Here is a 25,213-nt window from a genome sequence, read left to right as displayed (position 1 = left end):
AAACTCTCCTGATTCTCAGCATTTCAATTTGCTCAAAAGAGCACTGAAGGGTTTGCTTGGGCAGCTGCTAATGTCTAGCTCTGGATATAAAAAAGACAGTTACACAAACAACAATCACATTCTTCATCAACAGTGATTTACGCCCTTGAAACTGGGCAATAAAAATTCAGACTGATTTTTTGTAAGTTATGCCTTCCTGCCTGCAATTCACTCATCCTTTCTCCAAGTTTCATTTTCTATACAATCCGAAATCTCAAGCACCATTGTGGCTTTGCCCTTGCAGAAATAAATTTTAAAAGGAAGCGTGATTAATTTTGCCTTGATCCCTTTTTAAAGCCAAAGAGTAAATACGAATTTCAGTGTGCAAGTGTCTTTGCAGTACTAAACATATTCACTGATTAAGTAAGGTAACCACAGTCCAGAAAAAAAAAAAAAAAAAAAAAAAAAAAAAAAAAAAAAAAAGGGAAGGATTGTGAAACAACAGGGGAGGAAGGAAAATTCAGTCAAAATTAAAGGTAATTCAGTTAGTTACTGAGCCAAATATCCCTTCAAGTTATTGCCAACCATAATTTTGATAAGAAAAATTAGGCCAATAAATTTGAACAATATAATCAATCTACAAAATTAGCTTGGAGCCCATTACTTGTAGCTTTAACAGAGAAACATGGTAAAAATTTTTTCTGGCAATAGTCAGATAATTTTATTTTCAATCTACATAAATTCCACCAAAAGCAACTTTGTAGAGACACAATATAGCATAACATTTAAATCAAGAGCTCTAAAGTTAGGCGCTTCCTTGAGTTGAGGCCAGACATAGCAATTTACTAGCCGTATGACCTGGACAAATTAATTAACCTTCATAAGCCTTCCTCAATTTTCTTTTGTCTGTGAAACAGAGGTAATAAATAGTCCCTGCCTCACAGGAATGTTGTATAGACGTAACAGGATAATGTACGTAAAGTACTTGTAGTAAGTTCTCCATAGATAATTCAGTATTATCTGCCTGAAAAAGCTGTGTCAAATAAGGAATTTGGAGCATAAAATATGGAAAATGACAAATAATGGGTAAACTGCAGCAAGATGTTAACAGTGGTTAACATCAGAGCAGTGCAGCTATGACTGATTTTTTCTTTTTCCACTTCCCCAAAGTTTAAATGCAATTATATTATATTTAAAATGGAATATGATTTTATAAAAGTCATTAGGGCAAATATGTTACAATGGAAAACTTTAAGTTATTCTTTTTTTTTTTTTTTTTTTTTTTGCCATACACAGGCCTCTCACTGTTGTGGCCTCTCCCGTTGCGGAGCACAGGCTCCGGACGTGCAGGCTCAGCAGCCATGGCTCACGGGCCCAGCTGCTCCACGGCATGTGGGATCTTCCCGGACCGGGGCACGAACCTGCGTCCCCTGCATCGGCAGGCGGACCCTCAACAACTGCGCTGCCAGGGAAGCCCTAAGTTATTCTTAATATTTTTTCTATGGAAACTTTCAGTCTCTAGAAACCAGAATCTTCCTTACCCCCAAGCCCGTGCAACACACACTTCTCACCCCAAGATGAGACTGTACCAAAGTCTACACCCCACAGGGCACATGCAGAGAACTCGCAGCATGGCATTGATTCAGCAGCCCTTTACCCCTGAGTTCAGCTTTAAAACATCTCTAGAATTAGAAACTCATGTTCTTCAGAACTCAAGAAAAATAGAGCTGATTCATTTGTATAAAATACATATTGATGTTATCATATCAAAATTCTGGATTTACATTAACCATTTCCTTGCAATATATTGTCCAAATGTGATTTTACTAAAATTAACTGCTATTGATTGAATATTGCATTAAGGAATTGAGAAAATAAATATTTAAGTTGGGGTTAGCTTTTTCAGTGTCAAGATTATTCATGTCAAGTTCAGTATTTTGAAGTCTAACTAAAGAATACATGGTTTTAGGTGGAGAGAAAGGGGGGAAACCTGCTCGTTTATTTTTTAGCAATAAGTAATTCAGAAATAATTTATGGCAGCTTGTAGAAATACATTTAGTACAGCAACTATGTCCACTTAAGAGAAACTTGTTTGGAAAGTCAATTTATAACTTACAGTTAGTGGATTTATGAATAGTTCATTTTAAAAGTACGTAAAAGCCATACATCTTTAACATGTCAAAGCTAGTCATTTGATTTCTTATCCTTTATGAATTTTGAAGCAATATTTTGTTAAAAAGGGGAAAAAGTTATACATAAATGGCTAAGAGGCTTTTCATAAAATTTCCTAATAAAGTTACAAAAGATGAGAATTTGGCCATGACTGGTGAAATTTAATTTGGGTTTATTTTCTATTTTTTTTCTCCTGGTAGCATTCTAAGAAAGGGGCTTATTTGCTCCCCTGGAATTTAAAGTCATGAAACATCAGCATGTTGTTTGCATAAGCTTCTCTGGAGATGGGTAAACAGAGAAGCCACAGAGGATGCTAGCAAGCATTCAGTGTGTCCCCTGGCAACATTCTCTAGAGGTGAAACGAGGTAAAAATAAGCATCCACAATGTCATGAAGCGACAAATAAGACAGAAAAGAAATCGAACAACCTGCTGGGACTTTGCCCCAAGCCTCTTCAATCTTTCACAATCTGTGAGAAGAAGGCTTGGCCATAGACACCTCTTGAAAACGTAAGCGGAGTTTTAAGCATTGGCTGCACATGATGTCTTTTTTTTTTCACCTACAAACAGGAGGCACCTCCTTATCTATCTTCCTGAAACTCCCAACAGGACCACATGAGTACAAAGTGTGAGTAACCCTGAAGGCATGTGTACTCAAGACGTGCGTTAGTCATACAGAGCGAAGTAAGTCAGAAAGAGAAGAACAAATACCGTACGCTAACACATATATATGGAATCTAAGAGAAAAAAAAAAAGGTCATGAAGAACCTAGGGGCAGGACAGGAATAAAGACGCAGGCGTAGAGAATGGACTTAAGGACATGGGGAGGGGGAAGGGTAAGCTGGGATGAAGTGAGAGAGTCGCAAGGACATATACACACTACCAAATGTAAAATAGATAGCTAGTGGGAAGCAGCCGCATAGCACAGGGAGGTCAGCTTGGTGCTTTGTGACCACCTAGAGGGGTGGGATAGGGAGGGTGGGAGGGAGAAGCAAGAGGGAGGGGATATGGGGATATATGTATATGTATAACTGATTCACTTTGTTATAAAGCAGAAACTAACACACCATTGTAAAGCAATTATACTACAATAAAGATGTTAAAAATAAAATAAAATTAAAATTAAAAAATTAAAAAAAAAATAAAGTGCTCTTCACTTCCTGCAGAGATTGGTGATAGCAAACTAAATGAAAAAGCATTCTTGAACTGTTATTGTTTTGGCCATCATTCTGAAATTTTTACGAGATCTAATGCAGATACCTCTGAGTAGGGAAGGTGAGACAGTCAGAGATTTATGCCCATCCAAGAAGCAAATGTATGATTTATGAATATTTTTCATCTCCAAAAATACTGAACAAGTTTTCCATTAATTTTTTTAAGGGATACTTTCTTTTTTTATTGAAGTATAGTTGGTTTACAAAGTTGTGTTAGTTTTAGGTGTACGGCCAAGTGATCCAATTTTATATGTTTATACACACAAATATATATTCTTTTTAAGATTCTTTCCCATTATAGTTATTACAAGGTACTGAATATAGTTCCCTGTGCTATACTGCAGGTCCTTGTTGTTTATCATAGTTGTCTGTATCTGTTAATCCCAAATTCTCAATTTATCCCTCCTCCCCCCTTTCCCCTTTGGTAACCATAAGATTGTTTTCTATGTCTATGAGTCTAAGCCTGTTTTGTAAATAAGTTCATTTGTATCATTTTTTAAGATTCCACATATAAGTGATATCATATGGTATTTAACTGCAAAATATTCTCATTCCCATGAAATCTTTTTCTTTTTTAAGGATTTATTTGCAAAATGTTGAGAAACGTGTCTTCTGTTCTTGGCAAATAAATTTGACGTTAGCAACTGCAGAAGCAGATGCCTGTCCACCCTGCTATCCAAAAAGAATAAAAAAAGCACGCCAAGGTCAGAGCTATCTGAAAAAATCCAGTCATGAAAGATGAAGAAAATTACAGAAAATGAGAGACATACAAGAACGGCAGGAACCAATGATTCTGGGTTACATTGACCTCAGTGGAGAAGGAAAGGCAGCCCACAGTGTTTATTAGGGTTCGTTTTACCATGAGTTCCTCACCTGGAATTGTAAAATTCTAGCAAACTGATCTCTAATTAGGGCAAAATCACCCCACTTAATTCCAGCTTCGTGAAATGTTGCAGAAGTTTTCCCCCTATTCGTTGAGATAAAATATTTTTTTTAATATGAGTAGATCCAAACTCTAATCTGCAAAACAGACTATTTACCTTGAGTAACAAGCAACAATAGAAATTCATCCAATGTCAAATGGCTGGAATTAAATGAGAGACCTTTGCTGTTACAAAGGATATCTCTGAAAGGAAAGGTGACTTTTGTTTCCTCTGGCCGCACACATCAAAGGAAATGCCACACAAATGCTGCTTTTTTGCAAGTTTGTTTAGGTATGTCTTCAAAGGACTTGGATTTAGGCAGTGGGTTAATCCTGAGCAAAAGAAAAAACATGAACACGTGTCAAAGTTATGGAGGATCAAAGCTAAAATTACCAAGTGATTAATTTGTTCTAATGAAAAGTAATTCTGCAGAAGCATTTGGAAATCCAATGGTCTATAAAAGTGGTAAATAAATGCTTCCCGACCAACTGTTGCATGGGATTTAACTGTGACTTGAGCACTTTACTAATGATCCCTTATGCTGATCTGATATTGCTCATGTCAGCTTGGCTGTGAAGTTCCAGGTTGCAGACCCAGCCTCTGTGTTTGGAGACGGGGGAGAGCTCAAAGCCTACACGGAGACAAGCGAATGAACATGTGGGTGAGCCACGACAGAAGCACAACTTGTATTTCCTGCTAGTAAGCTCAGGCAGGCAAATATCCTGACCCAGATTTAAGAGTTCTAGGAGGTGGCTGTCACCATTGGTCCCCCAGGCAAGGAGAAGTTCTAGTTTGCACAGGTGGTCTTGTGCCTTCACCTCTGCTCCAGGGTGTGGGGATGGAGGCCGCTGTGAGCACATGCCCAGCAGCTGAGGCGGGAGGGGTGATTGCTTTACTTCTTCATACCCCTACCTCCTCCTCCCTGGACTGAAGGGGAACCTCATTTTCTCCAGTTTGGCTGAGAAATGACTGGAGATATACCTAAAAACTTAAAGAAAATAAAATATTTAACAAGGAGGCATTTCATAAGTAAAATTTTGACCCAAATGTAACTAATATTTTGGCTTGTATGTAATACCTAGTCCCTAATTATGTTTATTAGGGAGTCTCTTGATATTTTAGCCCTAGTTTTTAGAGAGACCACCTAGCACTAGATCCTAGACTTCTCAGTGGTAGAGACTTGACTTTATCCATTGCTGTCATCTCTGCAGTGTCCATCCAGAACAGGGCCATAAACAAGGCCCGTTCCTGTCCTCAGCTCTCAGCACCATACTGCACTGACATTTCCTCACTTCTTATAATATGGAAAGCAGATCCCATATACATCAAGAGGACATAGTCTATTCCAAGGGTCCCTGTGCAGGATTTACTTATTTTCCTTTAGTCCCCACCTCCATCCATCTTCTCCAGCCCAATTCTTTTCCGGTTATGTTTTTTGTGGTTTTTGTCAATTCTACTGCCATTGAGTGATTAGGTGGGTAACAGAGAAGATGCAGGCATGAAGGGCAGCAATAAATACATGTCTTTGGGTTGATTGAAAGTCATCAGAGGTGGCAGAACAAGAAAAGTCAAGGAAGGTATGGCATATAGAACATAAACCAAAGTGGTGTCTCAGGGATGTTTGATCATCCACTAAACACAGAACAAGAACCCCTAATACGAAACACAAAAATCTAAAACTTACTGTACAGTTTGGTCTTTATTTTTCTGAGGGCCAGAAACCTACCATCATGTGAGATATTTACAGGCACTAGTTAGAGAGCAGAGCACAGCCTGAGGCTTTCTGCTGGGAACTTCTCTAAAATATCCCCACTAACGTTAAAGGAGCTTTCTCATTAAAACCCCAGGAGTTTCTGTTTTTAAGGCCAGAAATAAAAAAGAAAATTATTTTTCAAGTTTGACTCTTCTCTTTGCCAAATAAGGATATTCTTTCATAGAATACACTGGAAGATTGGTATGTGAGGCTCTGAGGTTCATGAAATCTTCAGTCAAATTCCAGCTAGGAAGGGTCATTAGGAAAATTGCAAATCAATATTGTTTATATTTGAGTTGTTATCCTGTTCCATTGATCTATCTTTCTGTTTTTGTGCCAGTACCATACTGTCTTGATTAATGTAGCTTTGTAGTATAGTCTGAAGTGAGGGAGCCTGATTCCTCCAGCTCCATTTTTCTTTCTCAAGATTGCTTTGGCTATTTGGGGTCTTTTGTGATTCCATACAAATTGTGAAATTTTTTGTTCTAGCTCTGTGAAAAATGCCATTGGAAGTTTGATAGAGATTGCATTGAATCTGTAGATTGCTTTGGGTAGTAGAGTCACTTTCACAATGTTGATTCTTCCAATCCAAGAACATGGTATGTCTCTCCATCTGTTTGTATCATCTTTAATTTCTTTCATCAATGTCTTATAGTTTTCTGCATACAGGTCTTTTGTCTCCTTAGGTAGGTTTATTCCTAGGTATTTTATTCTTTTTGTTGCAATGGTTAATGGGAGTGTTTCCTTAATTTCTCTTTCAGATTTTTCATCATTAGTGTATTGGAATGCAAGAGATTTCTGTGCATTAATTTTGTATCCTGCTACTTTACCAAATTTATTGATTAGCTCTAGTAGTTTCTGGTAGCATCTTTAGGATTCTCTATTTATAGTATCATGTCATCTGCAAGCAGTGACAGCCTTACTTCTCTTTTCCAATTTGCATTCCTTTTATTTCTTTTTCTTCTCTGATTGCTGTGGCTAAAGCTTCCAAAACTATGTTGAATAATAGTGGTGAGAGTGGACATCCTTCTCTTGTTGCTGATCTTACTGGAAATGGTTTCAGTTTTTCAGCATTGAGAATGATGTTGGCTGTGGATTTGTTATATATGGCCTTTATTAAGTGTGGGTGGGGTTTGGGCCCAGCACATTGAAGGGTGTCTCCGAGCAGGTCTCTGAGTGTAGAGGTGGGGCCCTTGCTAGGGTGTAGGGGCAGAGCTTGGGCTCTGCGCAGCAGGAGGGAGGCTCCAAGAGCAGAGGATTAGGCTGGGAGCCCAACAGGCTCACCAGTGCCCAAGTGGACAGGGAAAGTGCTGGCCCTGTTCCCTTCCATTTCTTTGAAACCCTCCCCCACCGTCTCCCCCATCTCCCCTGTCCCCACTGGACCCCTAACAGTGGGTGGGTCCCTCTGGGTGTAAGAACTTCTCTCCTCCCCCAGCCGCCCCTCAGGGATGCCAGTCCCATTGCGCCTCCACTTCTCCTCTCCCCCACTTCCCACCACGCCCCACGCCCCACGTCCTACCCAGTTGCTAGGGGTTCCTCCCGTCCCCTTAGGAGTCCGTGGTCACCCACCAGTGCCTGGTTGGTGCCCTAGTTGTGCAGAGACACAAATTCTGTGTCATCCTAGTCCCCCATCTTGACTCCACCCCTCAAGAGCAGTGATCTTGACAATAAAATTAAATGACCTACATCGACTTACTTGAAAGCAAAGGCTCTCAAACTGAATTATAAAACCATAGTTATTTGCTACTTAGAGAGATTCATCTAAAGTCATATAATATAGAAATGTTAAAAATAAGTATATAGTAAAATAGAACAATGATATTTATGTTACAAACACCAGGGCATAATAAAAAGTACACAAAATAAAGTCTTTGTGAGACTAAAGGAAAAATCAATAAAAATATGAAGAGGAAATTTCTAACAAAACACTATTAGCTGATGGTGGGAAACAAAACAAAATTCTGAAAGTCTTTGGGAGTTTTTTTTTTAACTTTAAAAGGTAACATTAAGAGACACATATGAAATTTTCTAGGATTCAGAGAATATACCCATTTCAACTACTCATGCAATATTTACCAAATATTTTGGGGAACATTTCAAATAAAAAATAAATGTAAAGGCTATGTTCGATTGTTATAATTTGATAAAATCTGAAAAAAAAATGTTTTCATGCAACAGAGTTGATGCCTTATCAATAAAATAAAAGGGAACTTAAAAAGTCAGACAAGTTACATGTCTTAACACCAAGTGAAAGATTTTGGGTGGAAGCTGAGGATCTTTGATTTGATTTGATTTGAAATAGAGAGAAGGCCCCAAGATCAAATTATATATACGGAAGCAGAAGAGCTTTAGTCCTGGTGTTAGGTGCTCTATGCGCCCAGAAGAAAAATGTTATATTTAGGTGGGCTGTTTTTCCTCTCTTTCCACTTGCAGGTGGTAAATAGCAAAACCACACAGGAACAAACTTATTCAGATATTAATCTCCAAAATATTCTTTTTTATTGAAGTATAGTTGATTTACAATATTGTGCTAGTTTCAGGGGTACATCCTAGTGATTCAGTTTTTTCCAGATTATATTTCATTAAAGGTTATTACAAGATATTGGGTATAATTCCCTGTGGTCTACAGTAAATCTTTGTCGCTTATCTATTTTATGGACTGCAGTTTGAATCTGTTAATTCCAAACTCCTAATTTGTACCTCCCCCTCCCTGTCCCCTTTGGTAGCCATAAATTTGTTTTCTGTGTCTGTGAGTCTGTTTCTGTTCTGCTATATACATTAATTTGTGCCATATTTTAGATTCCACATATAAGTGATATCATATGGAATTTGTCTTTCTCTGTCTGAATTACTTCACTTAGTACGATAACCTCTAGGTCCATCCATGTTGCTGCAAATCGCATTATTTCACTCTTCTTTATGGCTGAGTAGTATTCCATTGTGCTTGTATATCTCACACCTTCTGAAGCCCATTTTCTGTTACTGGTCACTGGGTTGCTCCTGTGCCTTGGCTGTTCTGATGCCCTTGATCCGCCTTCTCTCACTGTTGGTGCTCACCCAGGACGGGTCTTACTGCCTCTTGCCATCTGTCCCTCTTCCCTTTACTAGATGATCTCTCTTTTTAAGATACTTTGTTTCGGGCTTCCCTGGTGGCGCAGTGGTTGAGAGTCCGCCTGCTGATGCAGGGGACACGGGTTCATGCCCCGGTTCGGGAAGATCCCACATGCCGCGGAGCGGCTGGGCCCGTGAGCCATGGCCGCTGAGCCTGCGCGTCCGGAGCTTGTGCTCCGCAACGGGAGAGGCCACAACAGTGAGAGGCCCGCGTACCGAAAAAAATAATAAAAAAAAAAAAAAAAAAAAAGATACTTTGTTTCATTTCAGTGTTCTGCAGTTTCCCTACACTGTGCCTATGCTGAATGTATTATTCATCTTCCTTGAGATTTATGTTTCGGTTTTTCTCCACTGTGAGAATTTGTGTCTTGAATCGATTTTGGAAATTTGTGAGCATTGCTTCTTCAGTTATTGCCACTTCTCTCTGTCCTGTCTTTTTGGAATGCCTCACAGATACATGTGGGTCCTTTCTGTGCTATCTTCCATAAAGAAGTCATCTTTCAGCTGTAACCTGTGATATTTCCTCAGCTCTATCTTCCAGTTTCTTCAGTTTCTGTAGAGCAAGAGCCTACTGTCTGATTTCCACTGCGTTTGCAGTCACTTATTATAACTGTCATTTCAAGAATTCCATCCTGTCCTTTTTTTTCCCTGCCCTCTTGTTCTTCTTACATACATATAGGTATATATTTAATATTTTTAATCATTTTCCACATTATTAATTGGCTTCAGGTTATTTATTGTTTCAACTGATTAAAGTTGGCTTCAGGTTATTATATAGTTTGGCTATATAGTTGGCTTCAGGTTATTTATTGTTTCAACTGATTAAAGCAATGATTCTCCTATTTGTTATTCCTGTAAACTTTTCTTTCATGGTAAATAAGTTCTTCATATTTTAATTTAAAATTTTGCACTTCTTTGAGAGGGGCTTGGTTTTGCCCAGGGTCTCATGTGCTGACTTGTTCTGAGAATGACCCTCCAAGGAAGTTTTGCATTACTTCTTCTGTACATCCTAAGAGTACCCCAAGGACCACCTTTTATATTAATTTCTCAGCTCGGCAGTTCTGGCCTTCTCCAGTGCTGCAAAGTTAGCCTCCAAACCAGAAGGGGACGTAGGTTCAAGCTTCAGATTGCTAAAGGGAGACTTTTTCCTGACACCAGACATAAGAGCTTCCTTGTCAAATGCTGGATGATGGGTAGATATTTCATGTCCACCTTTCACTAAAACTTCAGGTTTCTATGGCCCAGACCTTATGAAAGAATTTTTTTCACGCAGAGTCCTGAATCTTTTCCTTGTACAGCACTTACATGTTTGTTAAAATTCAGGTTCCATGTTCTCTTCATGTAGTAACTAACCCCTCCACCTCCAGGGTCAAGGCCACAGCATCAGCAGCTCCATGTTTATTAAGTTCCATCCCTTCTTATTTTCATTATCATATAATAGTCCTATTATATCCTAATAATATAATGAATTATTATAATATGATACTGTTGCCTGGGCATTTTCTTTTTTTTATGTTCTCAGTGACACATTTTGATAGTTAGATCTTATCAAGCATTTCAAACATAGTGGGAGAGTTTCTGCATTTTTTTTTGATAATTAGAAAACATTTTTTTTCAATTTGCAGGAACTGAAAGCCCCTAAGTGATTTCTTCTGCTTTCTTCGATTTTGAATTTCATCTACACTTCAACAATTCCCGAATTAAATTTCTAAGCCTGTTGTTCTCAATCGGTGGCGGTTTTACCCCCGAGGACGTTTGGCGATGTCTGGAGACAGGTTGATTGTCACAGCAAGAAAGAGTGTCACTGGCAACTGGTGGGCAGAGGTCAAAGACGCTGCTAGACATTCTACAGTCTCCAGGACATTACCTTGGCCCAAAATGTCAACGGCACCAGTGTTGAAGGACCTTGCCCATCTCACACCTCTCATCTGCGTTCGACGTCTCCACCTGAATGCACAGTGACTTCTGTCAAACAGAATATTCTTTTTGTCTTCATGCATCAAAGTTGTTTCTCACTTGATCTTTCCCATTTGAGTTAAGGGCACCATAATGAGCCTGATGGCTCAACTTAGAAACCCTGTGGTCATGCCTGAAATCTTTACAGTCAATTAGGTGGATTTCACCCTCTAAATACACTTGAATTGCCATATCCACTCACCCCATCACATCCGTCATCTCTCACTGGAGCTACTTGGTGGCCTTCTGTCCTATCCGCCTCCCTCCAAACTGCCTGTTTCCTGCTTGTATTCCACACGGACCCCAGGGCGACCTCACTGCATGTGTGATGAAATCCAAACTCCCTAGCAGGCCTTAGGTCCGGTGTGGTGGTCTCACCAATCACCTTCTGTACCTCCCCCTCATTCACTACATTCTAGACAAATTAGCTTTCCCTTGTTTTCTGGAGGACGCCGCGCACTTCTCCAGCTCCGAGTGGAAATGCTGCACTCCACGTGCTGATGCTTCTGCCTGAGATGCTCTTTCTCCAGTTCGCAGGGTAAGTGCCCCTCAATCCTCTGATCCCATCCACACCCCTCCTATGGAGGCCCTCGTTTCTGCCCTAATCTGTAACATAGCTCCCCTCTCACAACTTTCACTGCAATTGTCAATGTTATTGTATATATTCTGCCCTAGATATAAGCGTCAGAAAATCAAGAACCCTGTCTGTTTAGTTCACTACTTCTTGTTGGGCCTGGGATATGGCAGGTATTCAGGAAACATTTATTAAAGGAATGTTAATATGTAACAGAAATTACCAGGAATGATCGCTCACTAACACTGACTGAAGAGCTTCTGCAGATCTTGAACTTCGAAGGACTTCAAGCTTTAGGTGTATGTGACTGAACATATACTATGAAACAAGTTAAACACAGTTACTAAATGGTTAATTCATTATGTAATGTAAATACATGTATGCATACTATACATTATAAATGCATGTGTGTATACATTATATAAATATTTATGTGTATGCACACATATATTTTTATAATGTATATATTTTATGCACATATGTGTATTAAATATATACATATCTATGTATATAATATATGTAGACAGAAAATATACATTATATGTATGTATAACCATATATCATATAATGCATTAAATCTGTATGTGGTACAAGGTAAATATATTTTATAATTTGGTTTTAATCTCCAAAGCTAATATTAACATTGGTGAAGATTTTGTGTAGCTGTGACATTGAAGACATTTCTCTCTCACATATTCATCCATCCCCTTACACTTCGCCTGTCTTGGTCCTGAATAGCTCACTGATTTTTTTCTGTTTCATGAGGTCCTATATCCAATACCACACTTTCAGAAGAATCACCTTATTTCTTAGTCTCTTGTTTTCTGTGGATCAAAATTCAGCTTCCAAGAGTTCAGCATTTGCATTTTTATATCTTGAAATACAGGAGTAGCATTTTGCTACTCCTAGCTTCAACTGGGAGCAAGTGAAACCAGGTGCTTCAAGCTCTTTTTGGAATGTCATAGGGAAAGACGTAGGGAAAAATAAATCAATGCTGTACAAATGCATGTCTTTTTTTTTTTTTTAACATCTTTATTGGAGTCTAATTGCTTTACAATGTTGTGTTAGTTTCTGCTGTATAACAAAGTGAATCAGCTATACGTATGCATATATCCCCATATCTCCTCCCTCTTATGTCTCCTTCCCACCCTCCCTATCCCACCCCTCTAGGTGGTCACAAAGCACCGAGCTGATCTCCCTGTGCGATGCAACAGTCTTGATAGAAGGAATTTAAGGAGATTTACTTTTCAACAGTAGTTTCTTGTAAGATGGGTCCTATACTAACCAGTCCTTTGGGAATGGCTTCTCATTTTTACATATGGTGATAGAACAGATTTGATAGTCTATCAGCTTCATAAGAAAGAATGTGGTATTTTAAAAAAGCACCTCATCTCCCCCTGAAACACTGGACTGAGCCATGAATTTCATAATACTCTGTGCATCGCACGCTCAGATATCCCACTGGCCATGAGCTTTGATGTTGTTTCATGGTCACAACGACATACGTGGCTGCCTGGAGAGTCCAGGTTCTTAAAACACTGTTCACGATGATAAAGGGAGAGACGTCTATGTTTACCTCTCAATCTTCCACAATCTAAAGGGAAAGATGTCTGTTTTTACCTCTCAATCTTCCACAATCCTCAATGACTTCATATAAGCCAACCAGATAGATACTGGATTGCTGAGTATATATTGGGGACTTAACACCATTTTTAAGAGTGTTGTCACTCATACAACTGGCAACAGGAATGCAAAAAAAAAAATGTTTCAATCATAGCAATGGTAACAAAAATTTTACAAAGGATCACTTTTGGGTCATGAAAATAAACTTTTTTATATGACTCTCAGTGAAAGTAAAAATTCTTTCCCAGCACAGAGCTGATTTTATATGAGTTCAAATCTGTTCATTGCTTTTTCAATCTCTTGCTTCAAAACACACTAACTAATCAGTTGAACAAAGCCCTAACTGGCTATTATATGTACTTGCAAACTAGCAAATTCAATTTTCGACATAACAACACAAAGTAAAATGAAGTGGAAGGCTGTGATTTTAAGGGGGCTTAATCCTCCTTTGTTCTGTGAACTTCAGCAGCTTTCATGCCATAGCGGTCTCACAGCCCTTTGTTCAAGCTCACAACATCGAATGTAAAGAATGGCTTTACATTGTGATTTTCTTACCCAAGGAATCCAAATGCATCAAGAAAAATGTTCATCAAGGCTTGGAACAGAAAGAGGTATTTATTTTACACGTGCCCGAGTTCTGTGTAACTCAGCATCACGGCAAATAGATTGAGATTGCAGTTCTGAGTTGAAATTCTCTTTGTCTCCTAGGAATCAGGAAGCCCGAACTCATGGCCCCAGATGATAACACTTTTAAAGAGTAGGTAGCCATCTTGGGGAACACTGACAATGACCATTTCACACACATGAGTAGAACCAGACGTGTGGGGGCTATTGCAAACTTGAGCGGCTGACGCTCTTCTCGATTAGACGGCTCTTAGTCAATGTTTCCACTTAAACACCTGGCCATGGTTTCTGCAATTTATCTCGGTGTGTATAAGAGATACGAATTCTCTCAAGGAAGTGAGTCACTGCGACAGAGTGGTGAGAGGCCTTGGATGAACTTGGGAAGGCTGTGTGGCCCGATTGTCTGTCATAAGCACAAGCTGTGAAGTTGGGTGGATTTGGATATGAACACTAGGTTGTCACTTCCTGGTTGTTCTTAGGCAAATTATTAACTTCTCCATTCTTTCTTTATCTCATGTGACAGAGTCCAGAAGACTAAAGTATTTACTATTTTTGAAGTGTATCACACCATGCCAGCCTCATAGCGTGAACCTGATAGGGGTAGCTATCTTTTTTTTTATTTTATATTGGAGTATAGTTGATTTACAATGTTAGTTTCAGGTGTACAGCAAAGTGATTCAGTTATACATATACATATATCCATTCTTTTCCAGGTTCTTTTCCATATAGGTTATTACAGAATATTGAGTAGAGTTCCCTGTGCTATACAGTAGGCTCTTGTTAGTTATCTGTTTTATATATAGTAGTGTGTCTATGTTAATCCCAAACTCCTAATTTATCCCCCCACCTCCATTTTCCCTTTGGTAATCATGAGTTTGTTTTCTATGTCTGTGAGTTTGTTTCTGTTTTGTAAATAAGTTTATTTGTATCATTTTTTAGATTCCACATATAAGTGATATATTATGATATTTATCTTTCTCTGTCTGACTTACTTCACTTAGTATGATAATCTCTAGGTCCATCCATGTTGCCACAAATGGCATTATTTCATTCTATTTTATGGATGAGTAATATTCCATTGTATATATGTACCACATCTTCTTTATCCATTCCTCTGTCAATGGACACTTAGATTGCTTCCACATCTTGGCTATTGTATATAGTACTGCTGTGAACATTAGGGTGCATGTATCTTTTTGAATTATAGTTTTGTCTGGGTATATGCCCAGGTATGGGATTCCTAGATCATATGGTAGTTCTATTTTTAGTTTTTTAAGGAACCTCCATACTGTTCTCCATAGTGGCTGCACTGATTTACATTCCCACCAACAGTGTAGGAGGGTTCCCTTTTCTCCACACCCTTTCGAGCATTTACTGTTTGTAGACTTTTTAATGATGGCCATGGTGGGTAGCTATTGTGATTAAATTAGGAGATCTACCATACTGTTTCATGCCACAACCCTCTAGAACTCACAAAATATAAATGAAAAATTTGTACCAAATGAGCCTACATGATGACCAGATCTCCAACTTTATCATTCTCCCATTATTTGTCTTTTGCTCTATCTCATGCTCTTTTCAGTTGATTTAAATGGTGTCCAGTACTTATTCAAGAAACTTTTCAAGAGCTGAAAGATAAGACAAGCAAACAGTTTGTGGAAGTATTCATAAGGCAAAGCTGATTCAGCTGTCATCAGCCCAGGCAGTAGAAACAAAGTTATAAATTTCTTAAGAGCAACAATGTAGGGGAAAAAAGGATAGAGCTTTGAGGGAAGCAGGAGAATAGGACAGAACATCAAAGGCTGTGTCTCTCCATCTCAGAGAGGGAGGATAAAGCAATGTTAGTGAGAAAGGGGAAGAACCAATGGAGATTTTACAAAGATGAAATGGTGGTATATGACAGAAAAGTATTCTGATAGTCAGATATTGCACTGAAGAGGCTTTTAGACAAAATAAAATAGAAGGTTGCAATTCTGCGATTCACTAAAAACAAAATAGAAAGAGAAGAAGACGGCTGATAGTGGAGAAAGAGATCTGAGATGTTGAAGGGAGTTGAAGGGGATTATGCTGCAACAAAGGGAAGTAGGCTTATAGGACTGGCTTCTTGAACTTCACTGTCTGGTTCCCATTACTCTTCCTCTTCAAAAAAAAAAAGTTATCCATTCCTTTCAGGGCAGAACACTTTGCCAAGTATGCTATTTAAATACTGATTTTAGAACATTTCCTTGATCTGAAAGCACACTACCAAGATTGGCAAAAATCCAAGCTCTTTCTTCCTGGAGTCCTTGTCAGGATTTATAGGAGGAGTGTTTTTCTACCAAAGATAAAATTGAAGAACAGAACGTTAAGTGCACAAAACACAATTCCTGATAATAAAATACATTGGCTGGAGCTATCATGAAGGATATTTGAGAAATTATGTAAGAGATTCTGATTCATAAATATATCTGAAAGAATAATATTTCTTTTTTTAGTAGGAACATTTGAAGAACAGAAGGGAAAGGCTTAGAAAACTCTATATAAAATTAGTTTTTCTTATGTATGAAAAAAATTAGCTAACGCCTCTGATTTCCATTATACCACATATAGACACATATTAAATTTTACAGTTTCATGATCAAAGATTTGAAAATGGAAGCTGCTGAAGAAAAATGTGTTCCCTTATTTTCTTCTGCTGGATCCCAAGATCTAAGGCAGTGCCTGACACACAGTTGGCACTCAAGAAATATTTATTACATGAATAAAACAATAAAACTTTAAAGAAATCAAGTTAAAATAAATTCTGTAGTCACCACCAGCTCAGAGCTAATTGGTCCAGAAAGTCCTGAGATGTGGGTTTAATCTCATGGTTTGGGGCATCCCAACCTGAGTTCAAAGTCTCAATTCTGATAATAGTAAGTCAATTAGTTTATAATCAACTGTGAAAAGAAATCAACCTGTTCATTAAGAAACAAAAGAAAGAAAACAATCTAGCTCTTTATCTGGATCTATTGTCCCACGTGTGTGGTGTGTGTGGGGGGTGTGTGTGTGTGTGTGTGTGTGTGTGTGTGTGTGTGACCGTGAATTGCTCTGAATCTTTCTCAGTGATACAAACACAGGGAACCTTCTCTGGTTGACATAGTTCCCTTTAAAGACTACTAGTGGTGTGATGACTACAGGTGCAGAAAACACATCTAAGCCCACAGCAGCCTGTTTTACATACTGTTTCTGGAATATCTTTTCAAGTTATCTCCCATAGTCATGAGTTTTCTCAGAATGGTTAGCCAATACACTTTGAACCTTAAAATATATAATGACCCACAATTATGTATGAAAAACACTTCAAAATTAGACACATCCTGCCTCACTCCTTGATTCCCTTGTGCCTAAGTAACTTCCAGAGCTTTTAGATCACTTCTCCACGTCCTCCCTGACACACTCGCAATTAAACTTTTAACTTTATTTCATTTGAATTTAATTTGAATAGTTTCAGAAACTATTTCCTACAGTCTTGAAGGATATTTTTAAAACCCTTTGAAAAACTAGTTCGACTAAAAAGGATGAAAAAATTAAAAATCAATAAAGAGTTAATAAAAGCAGCAAAAGATGAAAGCTGAGCTTTCTAAAAAGGAAATTTGAAGATAAATTTGTTAGTGGAATTAACACTGAGAAGCAGTAAGAAGTAGAATAGATGCCGCTGAAATAAAGTCAGAGACAAATAGATGCCCCTGAAATAAAGTCAGAGACGTAAAGAAAACCCTTGAGAAAATAGTACCTTTTGTGAAGGAAAAAAATATAGAAAAGTAAGCAAATAAGGAAAATACAATTGATTCGGAGGCAGATTCCATACACACATCATAAATATCTCCTTACCTGAAAACAGAACAAATAGAACTAAAAGAGTATTCAAATATATATTGTAAAAGTATTTCTGAAATGAGGAAAAATAGAAATATGTTGATTTCTTGTTGTGTTCCAGGAAAATTTGATATAGAATGACCAACTTTAAGACATGTCCTGAGAATTTATTAAAATTAAAGAATAAACAAAGAATTCAGTGTGCATCAAAACTGGAAAAGCAAATCACCTACAAGTTAGACGGAAAAAAAAAACAAACTGCAGGCTGGCCTCTGAAATCTTATTTGTAATGTTCAATGCCAAATGATAGGGTTGCAATGTCTACAGACTTCCAGCGACATTTTGTTTAAAAAAAATTATATGAAATCCAAATTTCCTATCACCAGGCTGTTGTTTAAACACATCAATAAAACAGAGTGTTATGCACAAATGAGCAGGTCTCTGTGAATATAGAACTCATGAGTAAGTCTGTAAACATCATCTGATGAAGAAACCTGTCAGCAAAGAGATGAAGGAGGAAAAACAAAGACGTCAGGAATGAGGAAGCTGTAAATGATGGTGGACAGGGAATCCATGCACACAAAGCAATAAAGCACCTGTGACAGGTGGAAGCCGGAAGGTAAATAGTAAGAAGATCAACAATGTGAGCACGATGATACATATTTCAGAAGTTGGTTTGGGAAGGAAAGAAGTGGGGGAAGAACACTTGAGAGCACGGACATCTTCATCTGTCATAGGAAGAATTCACGACGTGCTTTCTAAACTTTGTATTAGAAGAAGACCTAACTACCTTAGAAACCAATCAGAGGTTTTCTGTTGGTTGCAAGTATCAGAAAAACAACCAACCCAAATTAAGTTGAAGCAAAAAGGTGAATTAATAAAGGACACTGAGCCATTTCAAGGAAACCAAGAACTGGAAGGCATCTCCATGGCAACTAAGGCAACGGCAGCAACAGGGCCACAGACACCAGCCGCCCCTCCTGTCAGCTGTCAGCTCCTCTGCGGGTTCCCTTCCATCTTTCCTCCTTTCTCTGTAATCAGCTTTCTCCAGCTCATGTAAAGTCTGAATAAGATCTCCAGAATATTGCCCATTATCATTTTAGTCCTGGTCTTCCTCCTTTTCAGGTCTAAAATTCTGAGGCACGTTTTCTGATTGACCCAGTCGGTCAGGTGTTCGATTCTGAACCAATCAATGATGATAGCAAAGAGAGCTGAATAAAGAGACTGTGTTTGCCCAGTGGAAGTCACACATGCATCCCTTAACCTCTCGACTATGGCCTGGGGGCCCAGGCAGAGGGGAAGTGAAATGGGGATGGGAGGGGTCCCCAGCAGAAGAGGGTTATTGAATGGACAATAGTAGACATAGGTTGTATTTGCCTCAGATATAATCTGAACCACCACTTGTACCTTTGGCCCTCCACTCATTCACCAAACAGTTCAAGTTATCCCTTTCCAGACGGCTTTTGTCCAATGACTTGTAACTGGATATACCGGCCCTTCAGAACGTCCCTTCATTCGGGCACAGCGGTGGATACCTCCAGCCTGCTCATCTGCTCGGTCCCAGGGTTTAGGAAGCACAAAGCCTTCCTGCCAAGCCGGGATGGGCATGTGAAGGAGAAATTGACATGTGTGGTTTCAAGCCACGGAGATTTGACGGCACTTTGCTCCTGTGACGTTACTTAGTCTATTTTATTGATATTCCATCCTCTTCTTGGATTTCCCATGTGATTCTGCTCTGCCCATTGGCTGCTAACTGCATGCTGGTCCAACAATTCCCTCTAATGCACTTCGTTACTCTTCCCTCCTGCTGTAAGGAAACACCCTCCGCAATATTTGACTTTCTGTTGGGGGGTGGGGGTGGTCCCCTGGGCTGTTAGAGTCCTGATGAGAGCATGCCTTCTTTACAGACCTGTCTTTTTCTCAAAGGATACAGATGCTGGCCTCAGGGGCAGAGGAAGGTAAAGCAATCTTACCACCACTCGTTCCAAAATGTTTGCGCTGACGTTTAATTTGTCGTGTGCTCCTAGATTTATTCCTCACCTAAAGTTTGTATTTCAGAGCCCAAGATATCTCTTCCTCCTGACTCTCCTGTGGCTTATTTCAAGATCCCTTCCCCCAAACCATCAAACCTCTTGGGGCTCTGATTGATGTCATACAACATGGCAATCCATTCTAATATGAGGAATTTGACAGAGAACATCTTCATGAACTGAACGTAAGAAGACAAAAGAAAATTAAAGGTTTACCTTCTATGGTGGGGGGGGGGGCCTTTTATCAATGGACTAAAGCAGTGGTTTTGAACCAGGGGATGATTTTGCCTTTCAGGGTATAGTTGACAATATCCGGAGACATTTTTGGTTGTCACAACTTGAAGGCATGTTACTACTAGCAACTGGTAGGTAGCCTGGGACAAAGTCAAGATTTAATTAGGAATCTATGTCCTTAATCAGGAAGTTCCTGCTCTGGATGCTGCCATGTCACTCCTCTTTAAACATAGTTCATCTCTACTTGCAACTAACAATAAAGTAAGACTAAGGAAATGACACAAATGGTACTGCCACAATTGTCACCAGAAGTCTTGGGAAAGTCTTATATTTTAACTGTCACTTATTACCTGATGAAGAAAGAGGAAGATTGACTCTCTCCTAGGAGTTGCTATAAATTATTTCAAAATTCTCTTATGAAAGACCTGAATCTTGCAAGTTTCATTGTAATGTATTCTCACCAAGTTAGAGCCGATATCTGACTCACAGTTTAATTTTTTAAGTACTAAAAGGTAAAATAATAATGTTGACCTCAATTCGTAATACTCCTGAGGATCTGAAATGAGGATACAGAACAAGATCTCTTGTTCTCCTAAACAGAAGTTGAGCCAATAACATAGAGTACTTTATGAGCCAGATAATGTCTCGTGTCCTAGAGCTAAAGAAAATGTTGGCACGTTTTGCAAAATCACAGCTGTTTCGGTCTCATTTAGTTACTGGTCCACTCCCTGCAGCCCAGTTTGCCTTTTGAAATATAGCTCAGCTAGCTATTCTGCAGCATGCGATAAAAGCCCCTGACAAGGGAGGGTTTTTCTGTTTGTTTTGTTTTTAGGTCTTTGTCTCAAAAGCCTTAGAAATCTTGACAAGTGCTGCAAAGAAATACACATTACTTTTTTTAGAAAGAAGATGCATAGAGATTTCTGAATGTGTGCAAAATTGTGCATATTTTTATCAACAAATTAAATGCACTTTGGAAACATGAGTGTAAAAGGATACCTTTCTAAGGTGAAAAAAAGTGTTGAACTAATTTAACCATATGAAACGCTGATGTAAGAAAGGATTTCTGTGACTTCATTCACATACCGTGTGAATTTTTAGGCTACAAAACAAAGTCTGCCAGTAACCCGACTGAGTCAGACCTTTCAAGTAGATGATCAAGTAATAATTTTTAATAAATTAAAGGATTAAATGAAAATAAACTTAAGCTGTTGATCAAATGGTAGCGTTCAGTTCGTAAAATTATGTGACTCTGTTTTGAAAGTTGTTAAAGTTTCAAAATTTTAAAATCATGACTCTCAAGAAACTACAACTATTTGGTTCTGCAGTCAAAAATTTATTAAAGCAAAATTTTCAAAAAGGTAGAACTGCAACTCCTATGCAAATGTAAAATGAACATATGTCAAAGATTTTATTCAAATAATTAACAAGGGAACCAGTAAGATGGTAAGATCATTTCAAAGAGTATTTCAAAGCTAAATATTTATAGGCTATGTTAGGATAAGATTGTTGGACTAGATATAAAAACTGGTTAATGTCCAACAAGGTAATAAACTGTAAAACCATTAGGGTTGTCTCTTCCACCAGACAGAAATGATTTGCATCTCCCTGGGATAAAAATTGACAAGTTAACCTCTGCTTTAGAGCACTGTTAAATAGTCCATTCAATAAAAAATCAAGCCCAGCCTTGCACTGAAAGAACACTTCTGGCTATTTCCAAGTGTCCGGAAACTTCTCTGACAAGTCGAATCATCTTCCATTCATGAAAGTTCTTAATTCTTGATGACACTATTTAGTTTTTAGAGAAAGGTCTTCATCATCTTTATTTGACCCATGTACAATTCCCATATCATATTTTCAGACTAGTGCCCTAAATGGGCATTAGTTGTTCTGTGCTAAGATAAACATTAGAATTTCATAAGACAGTGTGTAGATGAATCTACAACTAGGTTATTTTAGTCATTAGCTGTAATTTAATGTATATTTAAAAGTACAATGGTATAAACAGGCTATTACACAAGTTCAGGGATTATAAATATTTTGAGCATAAGTCTAAAACACTTTATATTTTAATAAACTCCCCAGGTGCCTAATAAGCTTAATAAATATGAATACTATAAAGAAAACTTTAAACGTAATGGTAAGACTCACCCAAAGCAAAGAAAACCCTAAATTAGTGTTTTCTTCTAGTTTATGATACCTGTTACCTAATTTTCATACCACCTAAAACAATGCTAAACGTACACCAAGAGAAGTCATGAAATCACTGTTAATGATATCAAATACATGCGTACACAAACACAATCCAGTATAATGTTTGACTGTTCAGTTGTTCCTTTTATCATGAATGAAGGCAGCAAACATTCTCCTAGACTTCACTTCTGAAAAGCAGCCCATCTACAAAAAAACAAAAACAAAACCAAAACAACAACAAAAAAACCACCTACGAATAAAAAGCACACATCTTTCATTTCTAATATTTTTATTATACATTTTTTAGATATTTATTTTCATAATATCAGCTAAAAAAATAATCACAGAAGAATAAGCTTTTGTATGTCTGCCCAGGTAAACTGCTCTATTTCAAATTTGTCAAGTTACAAGTAAACGCCATAACGTGCGACATGAACCAAACCACAGCATAGTGAGTATACCTGAAAGGCACAGGGTGTTCCCTTAGTTCCAGTAAGAGCAGAGTATTACTTATTAGAATGAAAAGCCTGGCCCTCAGTCATCCATTATTCAAAAATAATACAGCATGAATTATTCACTGATTCCAAAACAAAATACATTGTTGAAAAGCAAAGGTGACTAAAATAAACATGTGTTCCTGGACCTTACAATCAGACCCACTAGTGGGAGGACAAAGCTACCCCGAAATGGTGTAGCTTGAGATGCAAAATTAAAGCCGCTTCTGAGGACCTTGGAATTCCCAGCATCAATTTCACAAATTTGGATAAGATGGTATATTCCATAAAAAGCATTTTAAAATGCAAATATGCCACACGGATAAGACAAGGTATAAGGCAACTTGACAAAGAGTTATTTGAAAGTAGAGTCTGGATCTCCAGACTTCTGTTAGGCCAATTTTTCATTAATGTGCTGATTATTGAGACATAAAGCGATCTTAAAAAGCCCAAATCCAGCAGGCAGACGTGGAGACGCATGAGGGTCCAAGCGTACACTGAATGTGCAGGACCAGGGGAGGCACTCAGGGCTACAGAGGGGACACTGAAGAGAAGATCGTCTGAAGACCAGCTCTCCAAGGGTCCGCCAGCAAGGGAAGGTGCTGAGAATAGGGCTTGAATGCAACCCTAGAAAAGTTATAATTAGATGATTGAATGATTCCTTTTCCCTTGGTCTGTCTTCTCTTGTGTTCAACATGCTATTTTGACATTCTGCCCCATTCATTGGTGTAAATTATAATCTATAGATATGCTAGCCTTTATCAAAATGTCTTCAATAGTTCTAATTTACAGTGATATTGAGTGACCCTCGATCAGAACACAGAAAATGGGGTGCACTTTAGGAATAACATGCAGAACTGAGAAAACAGAGGATAGAATGCATTATAAACATTCTTAAATTGTATTTTTAAACTGAAAGAAGAAGTCAGTAGAGTAGCTTCTTAATAAGGGATGGGGGGAGGGTAATAATGATTTGTTCAGGATTTGAAATCTCTATGTGACCATCTATCAAACACCATTATGTGGACACCTTCAAGGACATGAAGACTCAACACAGGAATACTATGTGTTCACGTCCTTCTACCTCATTAAGAAGTTGGTAGAGTTCGGAGAGAATTATTTGAGCCTAAACAATTTTGGCTGTTTCAGTTCTAGTCATGTGCTTTCATTGAGGAGAATTGATCAGCGTTGGGTTTTAATTGATGTTGTTCATATTTTTCATATTAGAATAAGCCAAACAATATATTTAAACACATTCAGTATCCGGTCCTATAGTCAATATCTGTATAATATCAATTAATTCAGCTTAAATATAATTACACAGAACAAATTAGAAGAAACCCACTGTTATTAATGAAATATACAGAAATTATAGTATATCCTTGGTAAAGATGACAAAAAGTGTAAAAAGAGCATCCACTTAACAAAAAGCTACTCTGTAAGTATAGTTTCACATGTGTAAATACCTTATAACTGCTGAATGTCTAAGCCACTAGACGTAAGTTGGAGCGAAACTGAGAGAGCAAAACTACTTAACGTATAAATCTTCAGATATGGATGGTTTCTATACTGGCAACAAATACCTCTCTAAAAAGGAATGGAAAATGCGATTCTTGAGCTCAGGATCACAGAGCTGGCTGATCACTTATAGGTACAATAGAATATACACTGGGGGTTTTACAAATAAACCACCATTTCTCCTAAGAATTACCGTAAGCTCTGAGGTTTCTGCAGATCATACGCCTCCAATTTCCAACATAGAGTTGCCTGTGCATAGTGTTGAGACTGCTCTATGTTCTAACAATTAGCAACAGAAGGACATCCAGAGCCGTTCCCATCAGAGCAGCAAATTATTAAAGGAGTCACTACGTCTGATTCACACTAACCGACACGACAGATATTTTAACACGGCTAGCTGGGATAATAACTGCAACCATTCTGTGCTCAGATGTTGCGACTCACAGGTCATGGTGTTGAAGGAAAATGTACACCTTTTGTAGCAGTATAATTGTAAAAGCTTTTAGAGTCTGCTTATAGTGTTCAGGCTCATCATATATACTTGATTAAATTCAGTTATTTTGTGTATTCATCGCTACTGCCTCATCCCTAAAAGGACTTGAGGTTTGTGTACTTGACCCCAAAACAAAAATGCATAAATATATGTAGAACTCTAGCCACAAGACCTTTTGCTACTCATTCATAGGTAACACTTTGGCCCCATGTGCAGTGATGTAGGTGAGCAGGACTTTGGCTCTCTGTTCAACTACATCGATAAGCTTCTCAATTCCTTGTCTACCTCCCTGACTCTCCCAGTAAACTTTATCAAGAAACAGAGACTGAAGGAGTTTCTGCCGTAAGTGCTGGCTCTTCAAAACAGAAACTGCAGATTCAGGAAACCTAAAAAGAGAAAATGATATTTCATTCTTTGTAATTGCTTGGAAATATTATGCCTTACCCAATGGCTCTGCCCTTCATTAATCTGGCAGAAATCACACTATCAG

General features: G+C 38.2%; 1 protein-coding gene across 1 annotated transcript in view; it reads right to left on the bottom strand.

The window, feature by feature from the left end:
• Positions 1-21,412: 21,412 nt before the first annotated feature.
• Positions 21,413-25,213, bottom strand: part of GASK1B (golgi associated kinase 1B) — a 41,268-nt gene continuing 37,467 nt past the window's right edge. The window contains exon 4 of the mRNA XM_033857420.2: positions 21,413-25,109. Within this exon, the coding sequence (XP_033713311.1) occupies positions 24,902-25,109 (208 nt within the window). The 3' untranslated portion in view covers positions 21,413-24,901. The remainder of the gene's footprint in view (positions 25,110-25,213) is intronic.

The sequence above is a fragment of the Tursiops truncatus genome, chromosome 5, assembly GCF_011762595.2.
Source record: "Tursiops truncatus isolate mTurTru1 chromosome 5, mTurTru1.mat.Y, whole genome shotgun sequence".
Classification (NCBI taxonomy): Eukaryota; Metazoa; Chordata; class Mammalia; order Artiodactyla; family Delphinidae; genus Tursiops; species Tursiops truncatus.
Note: the sequence above shows the minus strand (reverse complement) of the source record. Positions and strands in the feature narration are given on the sequence as shown.